Source organism: Ahaetulla prasina, chromosome 12 (genome assembly GCF_028640845.1).
Source record: "Ahaetulla prasina isolate Xishuangbanna chromosome 12, ASM2864084v1, whole genome shotgun sequence".
Taxonomy (NCBI): domain Eukaryota; kingdom Metazoa; phylum Chordata; class Lepidosauria; order Squamata; family Colubridae; genus Ahaetulla; species Ahaetulla prasina.
This window is the reverse complement of record NC_080550.1, coordinates 13413510-13431112: the sequence shown is the minus strand read 5'-3', so window position 1 is coordinate 13431112 and position 17603 is coordinate 13413510. Positions and strand designations below refer to the sequence as shown.

The following is a 17603-nucleotide window of genomic DNA, read 5'->3' as shown; positions in this document are numbered from 1 at the left end:
TTGGCCTTATCACCAACCTTTGTTGTCTTTGGCACCCTGCCAAAGGCTTTTCTTGGCAAAACTCCACAAAGTTCAGACGCTGACTCAAAACAAATATAGCAATGTTGCTTTCCTACAAAGAGCCCAAGAGCCGTTGCTGCTCTTTTAAGCCTTATGGGAGGGGCCAATCATCTGCTGGCCTTACTCCCGAGTCGTCCTTTTTGCTTTAGCTGCTCTTGCCTTCTGGCAGCTCTTCGCATGCATGCACTACAGCCTCTCTGCTGTCCACCTCTGGTGGCTCCGGATTCCATGCATCGCTCCCAGATGGCCTTGGCCTCATCTCTGTCCCAGACGCAGAGCCCTCGTCCAGGCCTTTCCCTGACTCCAGGACTGGCCCATTGTCCTCCCCAGCCTCCTCACTGTCCGACTCCGCTGCCAGGTCTGCAGGCTGCTGATGGACCACAACAAGGGGCAACTTTAAGACTTGTAACCCTAATATTTCCCAGCCAGCATGTGGAGTTCTGGGAGTTCAAGTCCACAATTCTTAAAAGTTGCCGAGGTTGATCATCCCTGGTCTGGTAGTTAAGGCACCAGACTAGAAAGCAGGAGACCATGAGTTTAAGTCCCTTTTTAGCCATGAATGCCAGTTGAGTGAGTCACACACTCACTCTCTCTCAACCCAACCACTTCACAAAATAGTTGTAAGGAAAATAGGAGGAGGAAGGTGTGTTGGATATGTCCATTGCCTTGACATATTTGTTTATTATATTTATTTGTAAATATAATAAAGGCAGGATATACATCATAATACAGGGACGTGGTGGCTCAGGGGCTAGGACATTGAGCTTGTCGATTGAAAGGTTGGCAGCTCAGCGGTTCGAATCCCTAGTGCTGCCGTGTAACGGGGTGAGCTCCCATTATTTGTCCCAGCTTCTGCCAACCTAGCAGTTTCAAAAGCACGTAAAAATGCAAGTAGAAAAAATAGGGACCACCTTTGGTGGGAAGGTAACAGCGTTCCATGCGCCTTTGGCGTTGAGTCATGCCGGCCACATGACCACGGAGACGTCTTTGGACAGCGCTGGCTCTTCAGCTTTGAAACGGAGATGAGCACCGCCCCCTAGAGTCGGCAACGACTAGCATGTATGTGCGAGGGGAACCTTTACCTTTACATACATCATAAATAAGATCGTTTTTGAACGATGGGCGACCTGTCGGAGAAAAACTGGAGGGGCTAAATCTTCTAAGAAATACGGTTTGACCTGACCCAAATAATTGGAGCTTGCTGCTGTAAATAGCAACCCTAGATATCTTTCCAGATGGAAGGCAGCTTAAGAGGAATCCCTTTTTAGGGAAAGTGAATCGGGATACTTTCTCAGACAGCTCAGAATAACTTCTCTTTTTTCTCATTTTTTTAAAACCAGGCAAGCAAAGACGATAAACTGGTGTCAGTGGTTTCACTTACAGGATGTTTTCCTAAGTGCTACAGAAAGTTGAAAAGGAAGGCCCTCGGATTCACAATCTTAATAATCTAGGTTGTTAGATATGCAGATCCTTGCCCCACTTTGATGGATGTATTGTTGCATTTTTCTTCCAATTCTTTGGAGCTGTGAGCCATTTGTTGTAAAGCCGAACCAAGAATGCTCTTTTCTTGGTGGGCCTTCTCTGCATGCCAGGTCCAAGATGTAGTTAATGCAAAATGTTAATGTGCTATTGTATTTTTATTTTTATTTTTGCTGTATAGTTTCCCACTCACCTTCTTTCCCACCCCTACCCCCTGTGCATCCTTAGGTGCCGGCAGTTTGTGGAGATGGTGAATGGAACAGACAGTGAAGTGCGCTTTTTCAGTACCCGCAGCCCCAAATCACAAGACAGCTACCCTGACTCCCCCAATCTGAGTCCCCGACATGGCTCCAATAATTTGCACATCCACGTCACTGGTAGGCGTTCGCTTCTCTCCTAGATAAGTCCTCCCTTTGGCTTGGTGCTAACTTGGTGCCTGTCGTGTCCCACTCCTCCGCTGACGGCCGGGTCAGGGAAATTCGAATCAGGCGTGCCTCTGCAGCTCTGCCAAAGTCCTATCAGAGTTCTCAAGGCAGGCAGGAGACCAGAAAGTGACTTCAGCAAGATATGTTTAGACTTTGCCTGACTCAGAGAATGCCAGAAAGCAGATCCCTTATATAGGCCATGGGGTGTGGCTCCATGACTCAGCACTTATCCAGGCCTGCCCCTCCCTTCCTTCTGTTGCCTCCGTCTATCAAGTCTTCTGACGCGAGGGTCACTCCAGTCTGCAGCTGTTGGCAATTGACCTCCCTCAGGCTCACATGCTGTGGAGGAGGGGGAGGGGTCTAGTTGCTCCGTTTGCCTGGGCATGGAGCCAGAGCTGGGGGCTGGAGATACTTCCTCCTCTTCAGCCTATCTGGGCATGGAGCCAGGGCTGGGGTCGGGAGGCATACTAGGACATTCCTCCGTGTTCGGAAGCAGATAAGAAGGCCCCGGCTGTGGTGAGATCGGACGAGACACAACAGCGCCTACTTTTCATTGTCTTTCTGGAAGCTGCTGTTAACAACTTTTTTTCAAAATTCCTCCCGGTGTCTTCAGTAGTGCAGAACCCGCTGATACCCATTCCATCACTTAGTACATTTCTGGCCTATTAAGCTCCTCAGACAAAGAGTTAAGTCTGAGTAAGATTTTGGCAGTGACTTTGTCAAGTCTGGTTATCTCTCTCCTGATTTTAGATTCCTTCTCTGAAGTAGATTGTTACTTGCCCCAGCTCCCGCCCACCTCGTAGTTTGAAGGCCTTCAAATGCGAGTAGATAAACACAATGGTGGGATCCTTCCGGTTTAACAACTGGTTCAGTGATTGCGCGCTTTGCGCGCGCGCAGTTCAACAAAAAACAACAACACCGGCATTAGTGCTAGGGAATTAAAACAGCTGAGGCGCGGCAATCCGTTCTGCCGCGCTAATCAGCTGCAAAGATAAAGGTAAGTAAAGCGCAGGGGCGGGCAGGCCCAGCTGATCATCGGAGCCAACCGGTTCACTCACAGCTGATTGTCAGAGTTACCGGTTCGCCTGAACCGGTAGAATCCTACCCCTGGATAAACATCTACCATTTCGTTGGGAAGGTAACAATGTTCCGTGTGCCTAGTCCTGCTAGCCATTTGACCACAGCAGTGTCTTTGGACAGTGCTGTCTCTCTCAGCTAAGAAATGGAAATGAATGCCACCCTATAGAGTTCGGCACAATTGGACAGGAGAAATCTTTACCTTTAGTGGGGCTTAAACTTTTATTTATTAAAAAAGCGCTGGGTCCCCCAACTTGACTCCTCTTTCTGCCTTCAGGAGCAGACAGCCCAAGCTGTAGCAATGGGGTGACCTCCGTCAAAAGCAAACAGAGCCACAGTAAATATCCTGCACTGAGTTCGTCCTCTTCCTCCTCTTCTTCCTCCTCCCCTTCATCCGTGAACTACTCAGAATCCAACTCAACAGATTCTACCAAATCCCAGCAACACAGCAGCACTAGCAACCAAGAAACCAGGTGAGACAGGTGCTTTCTAGGGCAGGGCCAGGTAGTAATCAACTACAGGTAATCCTTGACTTAACGTCCACAGTTGAGTCCCAATATTTCCATTGCTAAGCAAAACAGTTGTAAATGTTGTCAGTGTGTCAGTTACAGCATGACTCTTATTTTGAGGAGCAAAATACAGGACATATATACAGGTCCTGCTTGACTTACAACCATTATTTAGTGACTATTTGAAGTTACCCCGGCACTAGAAAAAGTGACTTATGACCATTTTTCATACAATGACCGTTGCAGCAGGTTTGTCTTACAAACAGTGGTTTATATACAAGACTTCTATATACAGACGTACAAGTGGTAGGCACATACCAGACAAGCAATCATTCTTCACCTCTACACGGAGAACTACAGTGCAGATACAGGAGGAGAGAGAGAGAGAGAGAGAGAGAGAGAGACGCCCTCTAATGGCCTCCTTTATATAGACAGCTTCTTAAAGGGCAATAACCCTTCTGACTCATCCAGTCTTAAAGGGCTGGTCAGCTTTAAATCATCATTACCCTGACAAATGTGTTTTGTCCCATTTTACGACCTTTCTTGCCACAGTTGTTAAGGGAATCACAGCCATTGTTAAGCAAGTAATACAGTTCTTAAGTGAATCTGGCTCCCCCGCTGACTGCTTTTTTGGGAGGTCACAAAAGATGATCATACCACCCTGGGACACTGCAGCCATCATAAATATGAGACAGTTGCCAAGCATCCAAATTTTGATGACATGGTCTTGAAAAAAAAGTTTTTTATTTTATTTCTCATAGACATAAATGTACAGTCTCTCATCCATTGTTAATCGTACATATATTCTTTACACTTTCATATTGATTCATTCCTCATCCTAAGGAATTTTTTAAAAAAATATAATTATATGTATATTCGGGGCTACTCCTCTACCATTTCTTCTCACTTGTTTTACGACAATCCTCCTTTCCTTTTTGATGACATGATCATGGAGTTGTTGCAACGGTTGTTAAGTACCATGTTTTCCCAAAAATAAGACCCTGTCTTATATTTTTTTTGAACCCTGAAATAAGTGCTTGGCCTTATTGCTATGCATTCAGAAGCTCGATTGGGCTTATTATCAGGGGATGTCTTATTTTGGGGGAAACAGCGTATGAAAAATGGTCATAAGTCATTTTTTCTAGTGACGGGGTCACTTCAAATAGTTACTAAACAACGGTTGTAAGTCAAGCAGTACCTGTATAAACACAGTGACAGCTCTTCCCATGGTTGTCCAGTTGAATTCACTTTCTGTATTATAAATTGTACTATGTTGTAACAGGCCCAGCACCTGGGCCTGTTACAATTGATCTCTGAGGCTGAGTAGACCAGGCCCAATTCATGTTTGCATAGAATCACTTAAGCTCAAAGACTGTAGACTACATTGGAAAACCAAAACAATACCATCGAAGACCGCATCAAACCTCATCCAAGGAAATTCCATGGAGGCATCCAGAAAATTCCCGAGAGTTGAAATCAAGTTGAAAATTCCCTGTATTGGGAATGGATAAATGTTCAGCTCCTTGATAGATTTCACAATGTTTATAACAAACATGGGCACCAAAAGAGACTGGCCGATGAGATTGTTAAGAGCGCTTGGAATCACACAAGATTAACTTGCTTGATTTGAAGGTAGTGTAAATGCCCTTTGAGGCCGGCGTCAGATGCTTTGGAGGATGTCCAGCTTTGGCAACTTTAAGACTCGTGGACTTCAGCACCCAGAATTTCCCAGCCAGCCACAATTGCTGGGGGATTCTGGGAGTTGAAGTCCACAGGTCTTAAAGTTGCCAAGGTTGGACCCCTTGGTATATGTTGTGACCTAGACTCACTTAAGCATAAAAGACACACTTAGTCTTAAAGAAACCTATTTTATTATAACAGCTGGGAATTACTTCATTCCCAGGTTAGTCCAAATTAATTCCAAATCCTTCAAAAAAATCCTTCGGTCTTATCACAAACCTTTATCTGCTTTGGCATCCTGCCAAAGGCTTTTCTTGGCAAAACCCCACAAAGTTCAGACGCTGGCTTAAAATAAATGTAGCAACGTTGCTTTCCTACAAAGAACCCAAGAGCCATTGCTGCTCTTTTAAGCCTTATAGGAGGGGCCAATCATCTCCTGGCCTTACTCCTGAGTTGTCCTTTTTGCTTTAGCTGCTCTTGCCTTCTGGCAGCTCTTCGCATGCGTGCACTAGGAACAGGCTCTTCCTGTTTCTCTGCCTCTCTGCTGTCCGCCTCTAGAGGCTCAGGAGTCTGCGTATCGCTCCCAGATGGCCCTGGCCTCACCTCTGCCTTCGATGCAGAGCCCTTGTCCGGGCCTTCCGCTGACTCCAGGACTGACCCATTGTCCTCCCCAGCCGCCTTATTGTCCGACTCCGCTGCTAGCTCCATGGGCTGCTGGTGGACCACAACAGTATATATTCTAAATTGAATCTGTCTGTACCTCCCTGAATCTATCTGCTGACGTTGAGGGCATGCCTTTTCCTCTTTTGGCATTTCTTTCTCTCCTCCCCTCTCCTTCTCTCATGACCTCCATCGTCTTCATTCAAGTGACAGTGAAATGGAGATGGAGGCCGAGCACTATCCCAATGGAATCCTGGAGAATTCGGCCACCCGAATAATGAATGGCACTTACAAGCACGAAGAGATTCTGCAGACTGATGACTCCAGCATGGGTAGGTCTGGCGGGCGTGGAGGTAGAAGTTCCTTATCCAGGCTGGATGAGGTTCCTTAGGGAAAAATGATTCTACATCAGAAGCTTTTTCCAGTCTATCCATTCAGATTCAGGGTAGTCCTCAACTTACAACTACAATCGAATCCAAAAGTTCTGTTGCTAAGCAAGGCAGTTGTCGAACAAATCATTTTGCAACCTTTTTTGGCCCTGGTTATTAAGTTTATTAAATCACTGTAATTAAGGAAACCATGCAGTTGTTCCATGAATCTGCTTCCCCCGTTGGCTTTGCTTGTTGGAAGACGGCTGGGAAAATCGCAAAAGGCGATCCCAGGACCCTGCAGCTCTTGTAAATACATCCTGGTTGCAAAAAAACCCAGATTTTGATCATATGGACATAGAGATGCTACAACAGTCATAGGTACGAGGATTGGTTGTGAGTCCCTTTTTCCTGTACTGTTGTAACTCCAAACCTTCATTAAATGAATGGTTGTGAATCAAGGATTATCCATATTCTATTTTTATTCAACAGTGTATAGAATCCATCCTGGTTTAGCACAATGGGTGGACCCAACGCTTGCTTACCAAGGGTTTGCTTTGGTTTTTTTCCCTCATATATGATCTAGCATAGAATTTAACTTCTCAAATTTTAAGCATGCGATATTCGGTATTCATGGATTTGCTAGAATGCTGAAAAAAGGGTTAAAAGTTAACCTTTTAAAAGATTTTAAAAAGGTTAAATGTTCTTCCAATCAGGGCCTCCTGATAGCTAATAATTTGGGGGGGGGGCGGCTTCAGTAAGTCTCAAGAAGGCAGATGCTTTGATGCCGCGCAGGTTTCTGAGCTATTCGTCTGGTTTTCCCCTTCTTTCCAGAAGACGGCTGCCCCCAGAGGCAACTCTGTGGAGGGAACCACGCTGCCACCGAGCGGATGATTCAGTTCGGGCGGGAGCTCCAGATCCTCAGTGAGCAGCTATGCAGAGACTACGGCAAGAACACAACCCACAAAAAAATGTTACAGGTATACATGGCTTGACTGAATTCTTCCCTAGAATGGCTCCTTAATGCAGGGGTCACCAACCTTTCGGACCTCAGGGACCACTAATTCATATTTTTAAATCTCTTGGACCACTAATATGATCTGCCTAATGACCGGCTGAGTGGGCGTGGCTAGGTGGTCATGTGACTGAGTGGATGTGGCCAACTCAGTGTCACTCACATGGAGGGGCGCCTCGCCAGCCTCTACTCCCCACTCCCCTCCAAGTCCTCCCTGCCTGGGCTCTTTAGGGCCCCAACAGGAAGCAGTTGTTGGAGCTAAGCAGCCACCGAGAGAAAGAGTTGGCAAAACAGCTCAGTTCAAATTGGATCTGACCAAGAAGGAGGCTCAGTAGAAGCACCTCACTGAGGACTAGGAGCATAGGCTCTCCAAGCAGACGGAAGACCTGCGGGAGTGCAAGGCCAGGTACCGGCGCCTGGAGGCTCAGCAGGCTGAGATGGTCAGCCAGTTCCAGCGTCCCACTGGAATGAGACCCTCTGGTTCTTCTCCACCAGCAGCACTTCCCTCCAGCCTTCGCCCAAAGCCCCCCACCAGGAGGCCGAAGCAGACCTCAAGTCGGAATTTCTGCCCCCCTCCAACCCGCACAAAAAGACCCCAAAGGGGGAGACTCTCTGCAGCAACACAAACATTCACTGCACGTATCTCTCCCAGGGGCCGTAGTTTGAAGACACCTGATTTAGTGCAATATAAAAAATGCAAATAATTTTTCTGCAGACCACCAAAATTTTCTCACAGACCACCCAGTGGTCCACGGACCACCAGTTGGTGACCGCTGCCTTTAATGCGTCCATCCTCTTATTTCTCTGTGAACAATGTTAAGGTTTTTTGGCATGATTCATTTAAAAAGATGAAACCAGGAAGACAGTAAAAAACATCATAAGGGTTCTCTCTGAGTTTGGTTGTTTTCTTGCAGACGTTTCATTACCCAATTAGATAACATCATCAGCACTAATCTTTTATGTTCCTTTATTATTATTTATTTATTTATTTATTTATTTATTTATTAGATTTTTATACCGCCCTTCTCCCAAAGGACTCAGGGCGGTGTACAGCCAAAAAGATAAAAACTCAATATATATATACAATTAAAAACAAAAATTTAAAACAGAGCATATTACAAAAGGCCGACATTAAAAATTTAAAAACCCTAAAACAATAAAACCCCAATTAAAATTGAATAAAACTATTAAGCCAGTCCCGCTTGAATAAATAAGTATGTTTTTAGCTCACGGCGAAAGGTCCGAAGATCAGGCACTTGGCGTAGGCCAGGGGGAAGTTCGTTCCAGAGCGTAGGAGCGTATTCGTATGTTCAGCGAGAATTTATGGAAGAAATAAAATTGCCGGAAGCGATTCAGAGTTTAGGAAACCATCGTTGTGCTTGGCAAAATCATTTAACCCCTTCCCCACTAACAAAATAGAATTGGCCTTTGACACACACACTTCCCACCCTCTGTATTATTTTCCATCTGTGAAAAAAAAAATACTTTTCACTGGTCAGTAGAGGGAGCTATTGCATTATTATTCCATATTATTGAAAGGAGAAAAAAATGCAGCCTATTTAATTGAGTTACTATGATCAGAAATTTCCCTTCTTCTCCAGTTTAAGTACAGCCTCCCCCAAAAGTATTAATAATATTTGAAATAATACTCAATTGTCTTCAAAAAAACCAAAATACTGGCCCTGGCCAGGTTACGAATACAGCTCTCGGCATGCCCTTACTAGCTCTTTGTGGTTCTCTGCTGTATTTTTAGACAATCTGATGCCTTCAAGATAGGGTAGGGCACTGTATCAAAGTGATCTTGAAATCATGGGAGTTGTAGTCTGGAGCAGTGGTCACCAACTGGTTGAGAAAATTTTGGTGGTCCACAGAAAAATTATTTGCATTTTTTTATATTGCACTAAATCAGGGGTCCTCAAACTATGGCCCCTGGGCCGGGCATTGAACGTTTGTGTTGCTGCAGAGAGTCTCCCCCTTATGGGTCATTTTGTGCAGATCGGAGGGGGTCAGAAATTCCGACTTGGGGTCTGCTTCAGCCTCTTGGTGTGAGGCTTTGGGCGAAGGCTGGAGGGAAGCGCCACTGGTGGCGAAGAGTCGGAGAGCCTTGTTCCAGTGGGACTGCCTCATGGCCTGCAACTGGCTGACCATCTCAGCCCGCTGATCCTCCAGGCACCGATACCTGGCCTTGAACTCCCGCAGGTCTTCTGTCTACTTAGAAAGCCTATGCTCATAGTCCTCAGTGAGGTGCTTCTACTGAGCCTCCTTCTCCATCAGATCCCATATGAACTGAGCCAGCTGTTTTGCCAACTTTTTCTTGTAGTGGCTGCTAAGCTCCCAAAAACTGTTCCTGTTGGGGCTCTAAGTAACCCAGGTGGGCAGGCGAGGAGTAGCTGGGAGCGGAGGAGCGAGTAGAGGCTGGTGAAGTGCCCCTCATGCTAACCCAATCACATGACCACCTAGCCACACCCACCCAGCCGGTCATTGGGCGGATCATATTAGTGGTCCGCGAGATTTTAAATTATGAATTTAGTAGTCCCCGAGATCTGAAAAGTTGGTGACCCCTGGTCTGGAGGGCACCTGCAGAACAGCCACTGAGACCAAGTAGCTTTTGCTGCTTTGCTGAGATCTCTTATTCCTCTTTCAGGATGCATTCAGCTTGTTAGCCTACTCTGACCCTTGGAGCTGTCCAGTTGGTCAGCAGCTGGATCCAATCCAGAGGGAGCCTGTGTGTGCTGCACTCAATAGCGCCATTTTGGGTAAGGAGATGCCGGGAGCCAATTGTAACTCTGCTTTGTGCACCTCTCTCTTGCTGCACTGAGATGGCTTAATGTGGCAGGAATTTTGCTGCATTTTGGCAGATTTGGGCAAATTACCTGTGCTGGAGAGGGAGCGTAGGTAGGTGTCTATAAGAAAGAGAAGAAAAAATGGTGGAGGGAGGAAGGGGAGGAGAGGGGGCAGGAGGGAAGGGGAGGGTTAGAGTTGTTTATTGTTTATTTGTGTCAGAAGCACCACCATTAAAGTTTAAGCATCACATTTAAGCATCACAATTTAAAAATTTAAAAAAAAACACCATGTATTTTGTAGCAATAACTGGCAAGCTGGTAGAAGTTGTAATAGTCACTCGATTGAGAAAAATGGCTCTGGGACAGCTTTTTTTTTTTTAGAAAATAGAAGTGACTGAATCTCCATGTTTTCTTTGGACGTGTATCACCTCCCTTGCCTCCCACTAGTCCGGGAGGGGGGGGTCAAACTTGCGATGACACGCTGTCACGTGACGCATCACAACTTCCACCCACCCCCCTTTCACGTGATCAGCGTGTGACGCATCCGACCCACAGGCCGCGAGTTTGACACCCCTGCACTGGACAAAAATGAGTCGGCGTGCTAGAGAGCACCCTTGCAACCTTAACAGTAGTGTTGTCATACTGTAATGTCCCCCTAATTTGCCGACCAGTAAATGGCAATTCCGTTTCGACTATTTTGGAAATGTGTCCGTCCTTCTGCCAGCCATGTTGCAAGAACGGCTACAAGAAGCTTTCCGTCTGGTCCCACCAACCCAAAACCTTTTCTGCCCACCGTAGGGACTGCCAGGGGGCGGGCGAAGGAAGGAAGGGAGGGAGGGAAGGAGGGGAGGAGGAGCAAGACGTAGCCTGTTTGGATGACGTGCCCCTTGTGCATCTCTGGTCTCTTTCTCTCCTCAGAGTCTCAGAACCTGCCAAAGCAGCCCCCACTGCTGCTGGCCCTGGGCCAGGCCTCGGAGTGCTTGCGACTCATGGCTCGCGTGGGCCTGGGCTCCTGCTCCTTCGCCAGAGTGGACGACTATTTGCACTAGCCACTGAGTGAGGCAGAGTGACCCCTCCAGTTGCTGCCCTTTCACCTCTTCCTGCCTTGCGGTTTCTCACCTGCGCCTGCCCTCCACCCGCTGCCCGGCAGAAGGACACAGTGTTGACTGAGGCGGGAGGGGAGGAGGAGGAGGAGGAGGAGACGACCCTTGACGCGCCTTCGTTGCTCGCCCTGGAAACTGCTCGCGGGGCTCCCCCCTCCCCCCCTCGCCCCAACCTGCCCTCCCATCACGGCCGCATCCTGCTCTGCCCCACAGCACTTGGCCTTCTCACTGGTCCTTCCGATGTAGCGCCTTCTGACATTAGGATTTTACCTTTTATTTTATTATGTTATTTTATTTCTCTGACTGAGCCACCAGTATTTATACCTGGAGAGTTTGTGCTGAGCTGGTTTCTAAATTCATTTAGAGATAAACGTGTATCTGAGTTGGTGACGGCCTGTTTTCCTTTTTTTTGTTTTGTTTTTGTTTTAACTTTTTATTTTCACGTTCGGAAAAACTCAACCAGCACGCGCGCGTGACTTGGACAGTATTGTTCACTATTGCTGGCCCTCATAAAAACCCAGAGGCTGAATGTGCTTGTTGGAATATTAGCCATGCTATCCAAACAAAAAGAGTTTTATCATCTTTTTTTTTTTTTCTGTGCCTATGACACACAGCCCCTGAGAAACCCTGAGGATTCACCCTGGGAACTAATCGGGAAAGGCTGAGATTGGGAACCGTAAAATGACCTGTTGCCAACTGTCCCTTTCCCTGTGATGCTTAGGAAAGAGAACGGGTGTGACCCGAGTTGTGTCCCCATACTCAAGCAGGGACATTAGGACATCGCTGTGGGGACATGTCGCTGAGTTGCAACTTCCCACAAACTGCTGATCATTGGCCATGCCGACTGGGTTGCTGGGAGCTTGACAATCTCTGGAGAAATACAGGTTCTCTTCTCCTTCATCCAAGCAAGTGATCGTAGGCTTCTGCAAGGAGACTTCTCCCCCGTCACATCTGGCCACATCTAGGCCACTCACACCTAACTCTTGCCACAAAGAGGACAGAGAAGGCGGCTTGCTCTGCTTCCTCATCCTCATGCCCCCAAACAGCTGCGTGGAATGGAATCAAGGTGGAATGAAAAATGGGAGCTCCCTATCGGTCCAGCGTTTTCTTCCTACATTTTTAATCGAGAGACTTCTTCCTAAAATCTTCCCTCACAAAGTGGATACCTGTCTTCACGTCGGTTACGAACCAGGAAAAGTGGAGCCTTTAAAAATAACAAGAATCCCCCTCCCCCCGCCATCCTATCAGCGTTTGAGTTTGTGAACCCAACTTTTTATTTCATCGTTTCATCGCCTCCGTTGCCTTTGATATTACACTGATAGGACAATAGTACAACACCCTTGTTTTTTTTAATCCTGCTTACCCTCTCAATTGAAAAGAGGGGGTAAGGCAATATTATTCTTTTTTTAAAAAAAGAAAATGCGGTTTTATTCCAAGGAATATATCTTTTTTTTTTTAAACAAAAGAATTTGGGAACCATTTTCCAAACTTTACATATTGTAACAATCCTTACAAAATACTGCTAGAATAGCAAGCTGGAAACTCCAGCCTAATTTAATCTACACAATTTAAATTATAACTGCGTGGAATCCCGCTGTTCTTAAAAGCTTGTTAACGTTTGAAACATAATTATTGGCTTGCCGGTCTGTTTCAAGATTTTGCCTCGCTTTTAAAGTGTTTTTAATTGGGAAGAATTTTTTTAAAATATCCGTAAGTTTGATAGGCAAGGCTATTTTAATATTTCATTAAAATATTAAAACCGAGCACTTGCAGATGATAGCACGAAAGACAGGTTTTCCTGATGTGATGAAGAAAATGCTTCCATTGAGGGTAAGGAATTTTAATTTATAGTAGCATAGAAAGGGTGTTGTTGAGGGGTTTTTTTTTTGGTTGAGGACCTTGTAGCTGTGATGGGGAAAAAAAGCTATGCATCTGTGCACAGTATATTTGGAATGTTATGCAAGCATCGCCAGGTTGGTGGAACCTGGAGAAATAATAAGAAGGTGAGACTTCTGTTGGTTTCTGTACCAACAAAATGCCCAGCAGAGACTAACCTTTGCTTTCAGATTTGTAAGCGAGACATCCCGAATTTAGAAGACTGTGAATTACTGTCTCCCCTGGCAGATCAAGACTTGAGTTTTAGTGCCGAAAGAAAAACGGGTGCATCAAAGAATTGACTCTACAGAAAAATACAGTTCCAGACTCTGGTTCCATTTTCCATTTGCATAATTTGGCTGGGTGCTGATTAGATCGAAGCAAAATGTTTTCTGGTTTTCACTCTTTTAACAAGCGGAAACATCTAATCGCCGTTCCTTTTGCTTGGATGGTCGTGAAAGTTGAATGTTTGCTGTGATTGGATTTTACCTTGCCTGGTTCCTTTTAAGGACTTGTAAGGCTAGTTTTATGCCAAGCCATAAAATTCTGGTCTCAACGAATAATTGACCGCACCAGCTCAAAAGCAGAATGATTGGTCCACCTCACATCTTTTGTAACGTCTTCTATGGCAAATGTTTGTATCGGCAACCTCACCAGCTCTCTTTATCTGGCCTGCTGCATTTGCTTTTAGGCTTCATTAGGAGTTTCCAGTGTTCGATTCCCATTTTAAATGTTGACCGTCTTAAGATGAGCTTCAACAAACCAATTTCTTATCTTTGGGAGCAGATTTCTTTCCTGCTTTGTTTTTTTCCGGTTTCCATCTCATCCATTTTTCAAAGTTGCTTCAGGTTGATTTTCAACTTGATTTCAACTTGATTTTTTTTTTTTTGGCACTTCGCTGCCTGCTGCTTTCCACCCTACAAGCTGTGGCGTCTTTGCCATCCTATGCTTAAAAGTCAACTGTTTTCACGGCAGTTTTTACACTGTAAAGTATTTTCTCTGACAAGTAGCTAGTTGCCATCTCTAATTGGTGGTGGGGTATGGCAGTGGTGACAAATGTGGAAAAGAGCTGAATTTTTCCTGATCAAAGACAATCTGCATTTGATGACTCAACATTTTGATGCCACAGTCCTGTAGCTATGGCAGGTGAAATTTAATTCGGGAAGCATTGCGCTATTCAGAGGTTGATGAGTCTTGGAAATGTGATCCAAGACAATCAGATATTTGAACACTGGCTACAATTGCTCTAAAGAGACCACGTTGCATATGGAAAAGGATGGTTTGAAATCCCGCGGAATCTTTGATGGGAAGAACATTTAAAACCGTGTTTGTGGTTAAAGCCTTTCACCATTTTCAAGGGCACAAAATAGTACAGAACCTTTTGAGTTTTCCTTAAAGAGGCGGAGGAATGTCTAGTTTACATTTGGTCTCAATTTTGAGCTGAAACCTGACAGAGTTCGTCAGGCATTGCCAGGAGATAATGAGGTATCTACCACATACCTTAGGATATATTTCTTTTTTTTTTTAAAAAAAATAGTTTTTACAAAAAGATTTAACACAGATAACAAATTCCAAGAAAAGAAATATTTTCTTTTTGATACCGTCTGACTGATTTTGTCATCCTGTCAGAATCCTTCTGCGAACAATCCATTGGATTCCAGGTTTTTATCAACCATTAATCAGAAGAATGGGTAACTTAAGGCATAGCAACTTGTTTCCTGATCATTTGGCATGTTGATCATACTTTAGACCACGCGTCGCTGACCGCACTGACTAAAATGGAACATCCCGAATGCAAGAGTTAACACTTCCCTGATTACCCTCCACTACAGCGGTGGGATAATCTGCAATTACGCTTTCACAACTGTGAAGACAATGGCTTAATTGTAGTCCAACATCTCTGGAGGACATTAGAATGGGGAGGATTGTTGATTGTGAGGAATTTCAGAGCCCTCCTGGTAGCTACCCTTGTTCAAAGAACCATCTCATTTTTCTTCCATGTAGTTTTTGCAACCGGTTCCAGGAGTTCTTGGCTGGTAATTGTAGAACGTTCTAGTATCGAACGTCACCTACCAATGATTCAAACTGGCTATCTTGATGTCAATCATCAACAAGGAGAAGCATCACGCCAACAAGAGTTGGTGCTCCATTTACCCCCATTATGGTCCTCCGCATCCTGTAACCAAATAAAAGTGCCAAATTCTCTTCTCGAATTGATTCATTTAACCAGTGTTGTTTTGGGAATATTTTAGAAATACAATAGGCTTAGAAGAGTGCTAAGGATCACTACCAACAAGTATGTTCAAATCTTTGGACCTGTGGGTTTTTTTGTTTTAAATTTGGGCTGGAGCTTTGAGACTTGGGTGCCATCTGCTCATCTTGAACTAGCAAGAAAGATTGTTGGCGGGCATAATTGGATTACATTTTGGACCTGACACTGAAAAAAAAATGAAAAGAAACGTAAAGAATTATCCTTTATTTTTCTCTTCCTCTCGCTTTTTACAAACTCGGGTACCAGCTCTTGCATGGCATCTCAAAACCCTTTTCGTTTTTCAATGATTTTATTATGATACCAACCGTAAGGATTTGTTTGGTTTTTTTTAAAAGTATCCTATCAAATAAAGGGGCCGAGCAGAATGTGGGTTCTACCAGGGTTCCATAATCTCACGTTTTCATTTTCCTTTTATTGAGGACTTGACGGATCTCCTTCCAAGCTGCGCACATTTGGATCAGTTTCTGCTTAGTATTTGTGAGTTCAGTTAAACCCAATTCTAGCATGAAAACCTTCCCAAAGGAGGACATTTTAACTGACAAGAAGAAAAAAAAATGGAAAAAAAAAAGAAAGAGAAATTGTACTGGAAATATAGAAACCCACAGTCTGTTGTATTTTGACAGAATTATTTTTATTAAAATATGCATCTCTGTGCACTTGCCTGTGTCCTGTCTCACTCGCCTCTGCTCCATTCTGGTGCTTGTGTGTGTTGTCTTATTGAGGGAAAGAATTTTTATTCTGTAGGGGTAGTCCTCGAACATACGACCACAATTTGAGCCCAACATGTCCATTCCTAAACCAGAGTTGAAAGTCCCATTGCCAGCCAGTGGTGCATGTGCTAGGTATGTCCTCACTGACCTTGGTCAAAACTGCCTGGCCGCCTCTGTATGTTCAAATGTGTGCATTTGTTAGTTCATATCTCTATCCTCGGTTGTCATTTGTATTCGATTGTAGAGAAGTACAGTACACTTGTTTTGTAGTGAAATATTTTGCATTAATCCATCTGAAATAGGATGAAGGCAAGCTTTACCAGGTGAAAGTACCATCAGAATGTACATCTAAAGCAGTGGTAGTCAACCTGGTCTCTACCGCTCACTAGTGGGCGTTCCAGCTTTCATGGTGGGCGGTAGGGGTTTTTTCTGATACTGAAGCACTTTCCTTTTTTAAAAAAATTTAATTGACTTTTAAAAAAAATTTCATAGCATTATTTAAAAACATTTTCATTAGGTTTTCATAAAATTCCCCGTGACAATTTAAATTTCTGAAAATATACTGTTTGTATCGCCCGCACATAAGTTTAGTTCACATTATGTAAGTGAAACTAAATGGCGCTATAGTGCGACCGCAAACAAAAGAGCCTCGTCCCAGAATAGCTCATACATCTCCCCCCACACCACCCAGCTGTAATAGACAAGCAGAGCTGGTAGCCGGCTCCCCTCCCCCAACCCAATCCAGGTTGCGCGAGAGGCATGCACAGACGATACACGGTGCATTACTGTGGAAGCGGTGGGCAGTTAGAAAATTTTACTACTAACAGAGATAAAAAAGTGGGTGGTAGGTATAAAAAGGTTGACTACCCCTGATCTAAAGCATCTATTTTCATAGTGAATTTTTTTTTTTATGGTAACCCAGTATGATGGAGAAATGACAGCTCGTGGGTGTTGTCTATTGAGGGAAGAATTTTTGTTCTGTAGGGGTAGTCCTCGACTTACGACCACAATTGAGCCCAGCATTTCCATTGCTTAAGCCAGATGGTTGTTAAGTGAGTTGAAAGTCAGGAGTGCTATTGCCAGCCAGTGGCAATGTGAGGCTTTGGATGACTTATGGTGTCAGATAAGAATTGAGATAAATATTGGCATTAATCTTAAACGGATGGAGCAGTTGACATAAAGACTAAAATCAAGCATGACCATACAATTAAAATTCAGATGTCTTCAATTTTCATTACTTGTAGCAAGGGGCATACATTGTTAGATCTCAGCACCCTATTTAGTTGGGAATCTTCTACCACAAGCATTTTAATCATCCTGCTTTCTGTCAATCCATGACAAGGAAGAGGAATATGCGTCTTCCCAACCAAATGCTATTTAACTGACTCACCACAAGGCACGATGACCATAAACTCTAAAGGTCCAAGAGTGTGAGACCATCGATCTCCCCCTTTCTATCTATAATGTTGAATAATAGCTTGTTTGGCAGTTACGGCTTAAATGTATGTGCCCTTCCCTATTCACCTCGGATGCTCTTGGGGCAATGTAGATGGCAAAGACAACACTTCAAAGAACAGGTCTAAAGCA

General features: G+C 44.6%; 1 protein-coding gene across 2 annotated transcripts in view; it reads left to right on the top strand.

Moving 5' to 3' along the window:
• Positions 1–15962, top strand: part of RANBP10 (RAN binding protein 10) — a 49355-nt gene extending 33393 nt beyond the window's left edge. The window contains exons 9-14 of one of the 2 annotated variants that reach the window (XM_058154884.1): positions 1768–1916; positions 3319–3514; positions 6098–6222; positions 7096–7238; positions 9918–10029; positions 10975–15962. In XM_058154884.1, coding sequence (XP_058010867.1) covers positions 1768–1916; positions 3319–3514; positions 6098–6222; positions 7096–7238; positions 9918–10029; positions 10975–11105 — 856 coding nt within the window. In that variant the 3' untranslated portion in view covers positions 11106–15962. Of the gene's footprint in view, positions 1–1767; positions 1917–3318; positions 3515–6097; positions 6223–7092; positions 7239–9917; positions 10030–10974 lie in introns of both variants that reach the window. The other variant, XM_058154883.1, reaches the window with a different exon arrangement.
• Positions 15963–17603: the final 1641 nt, after the last annotated feature.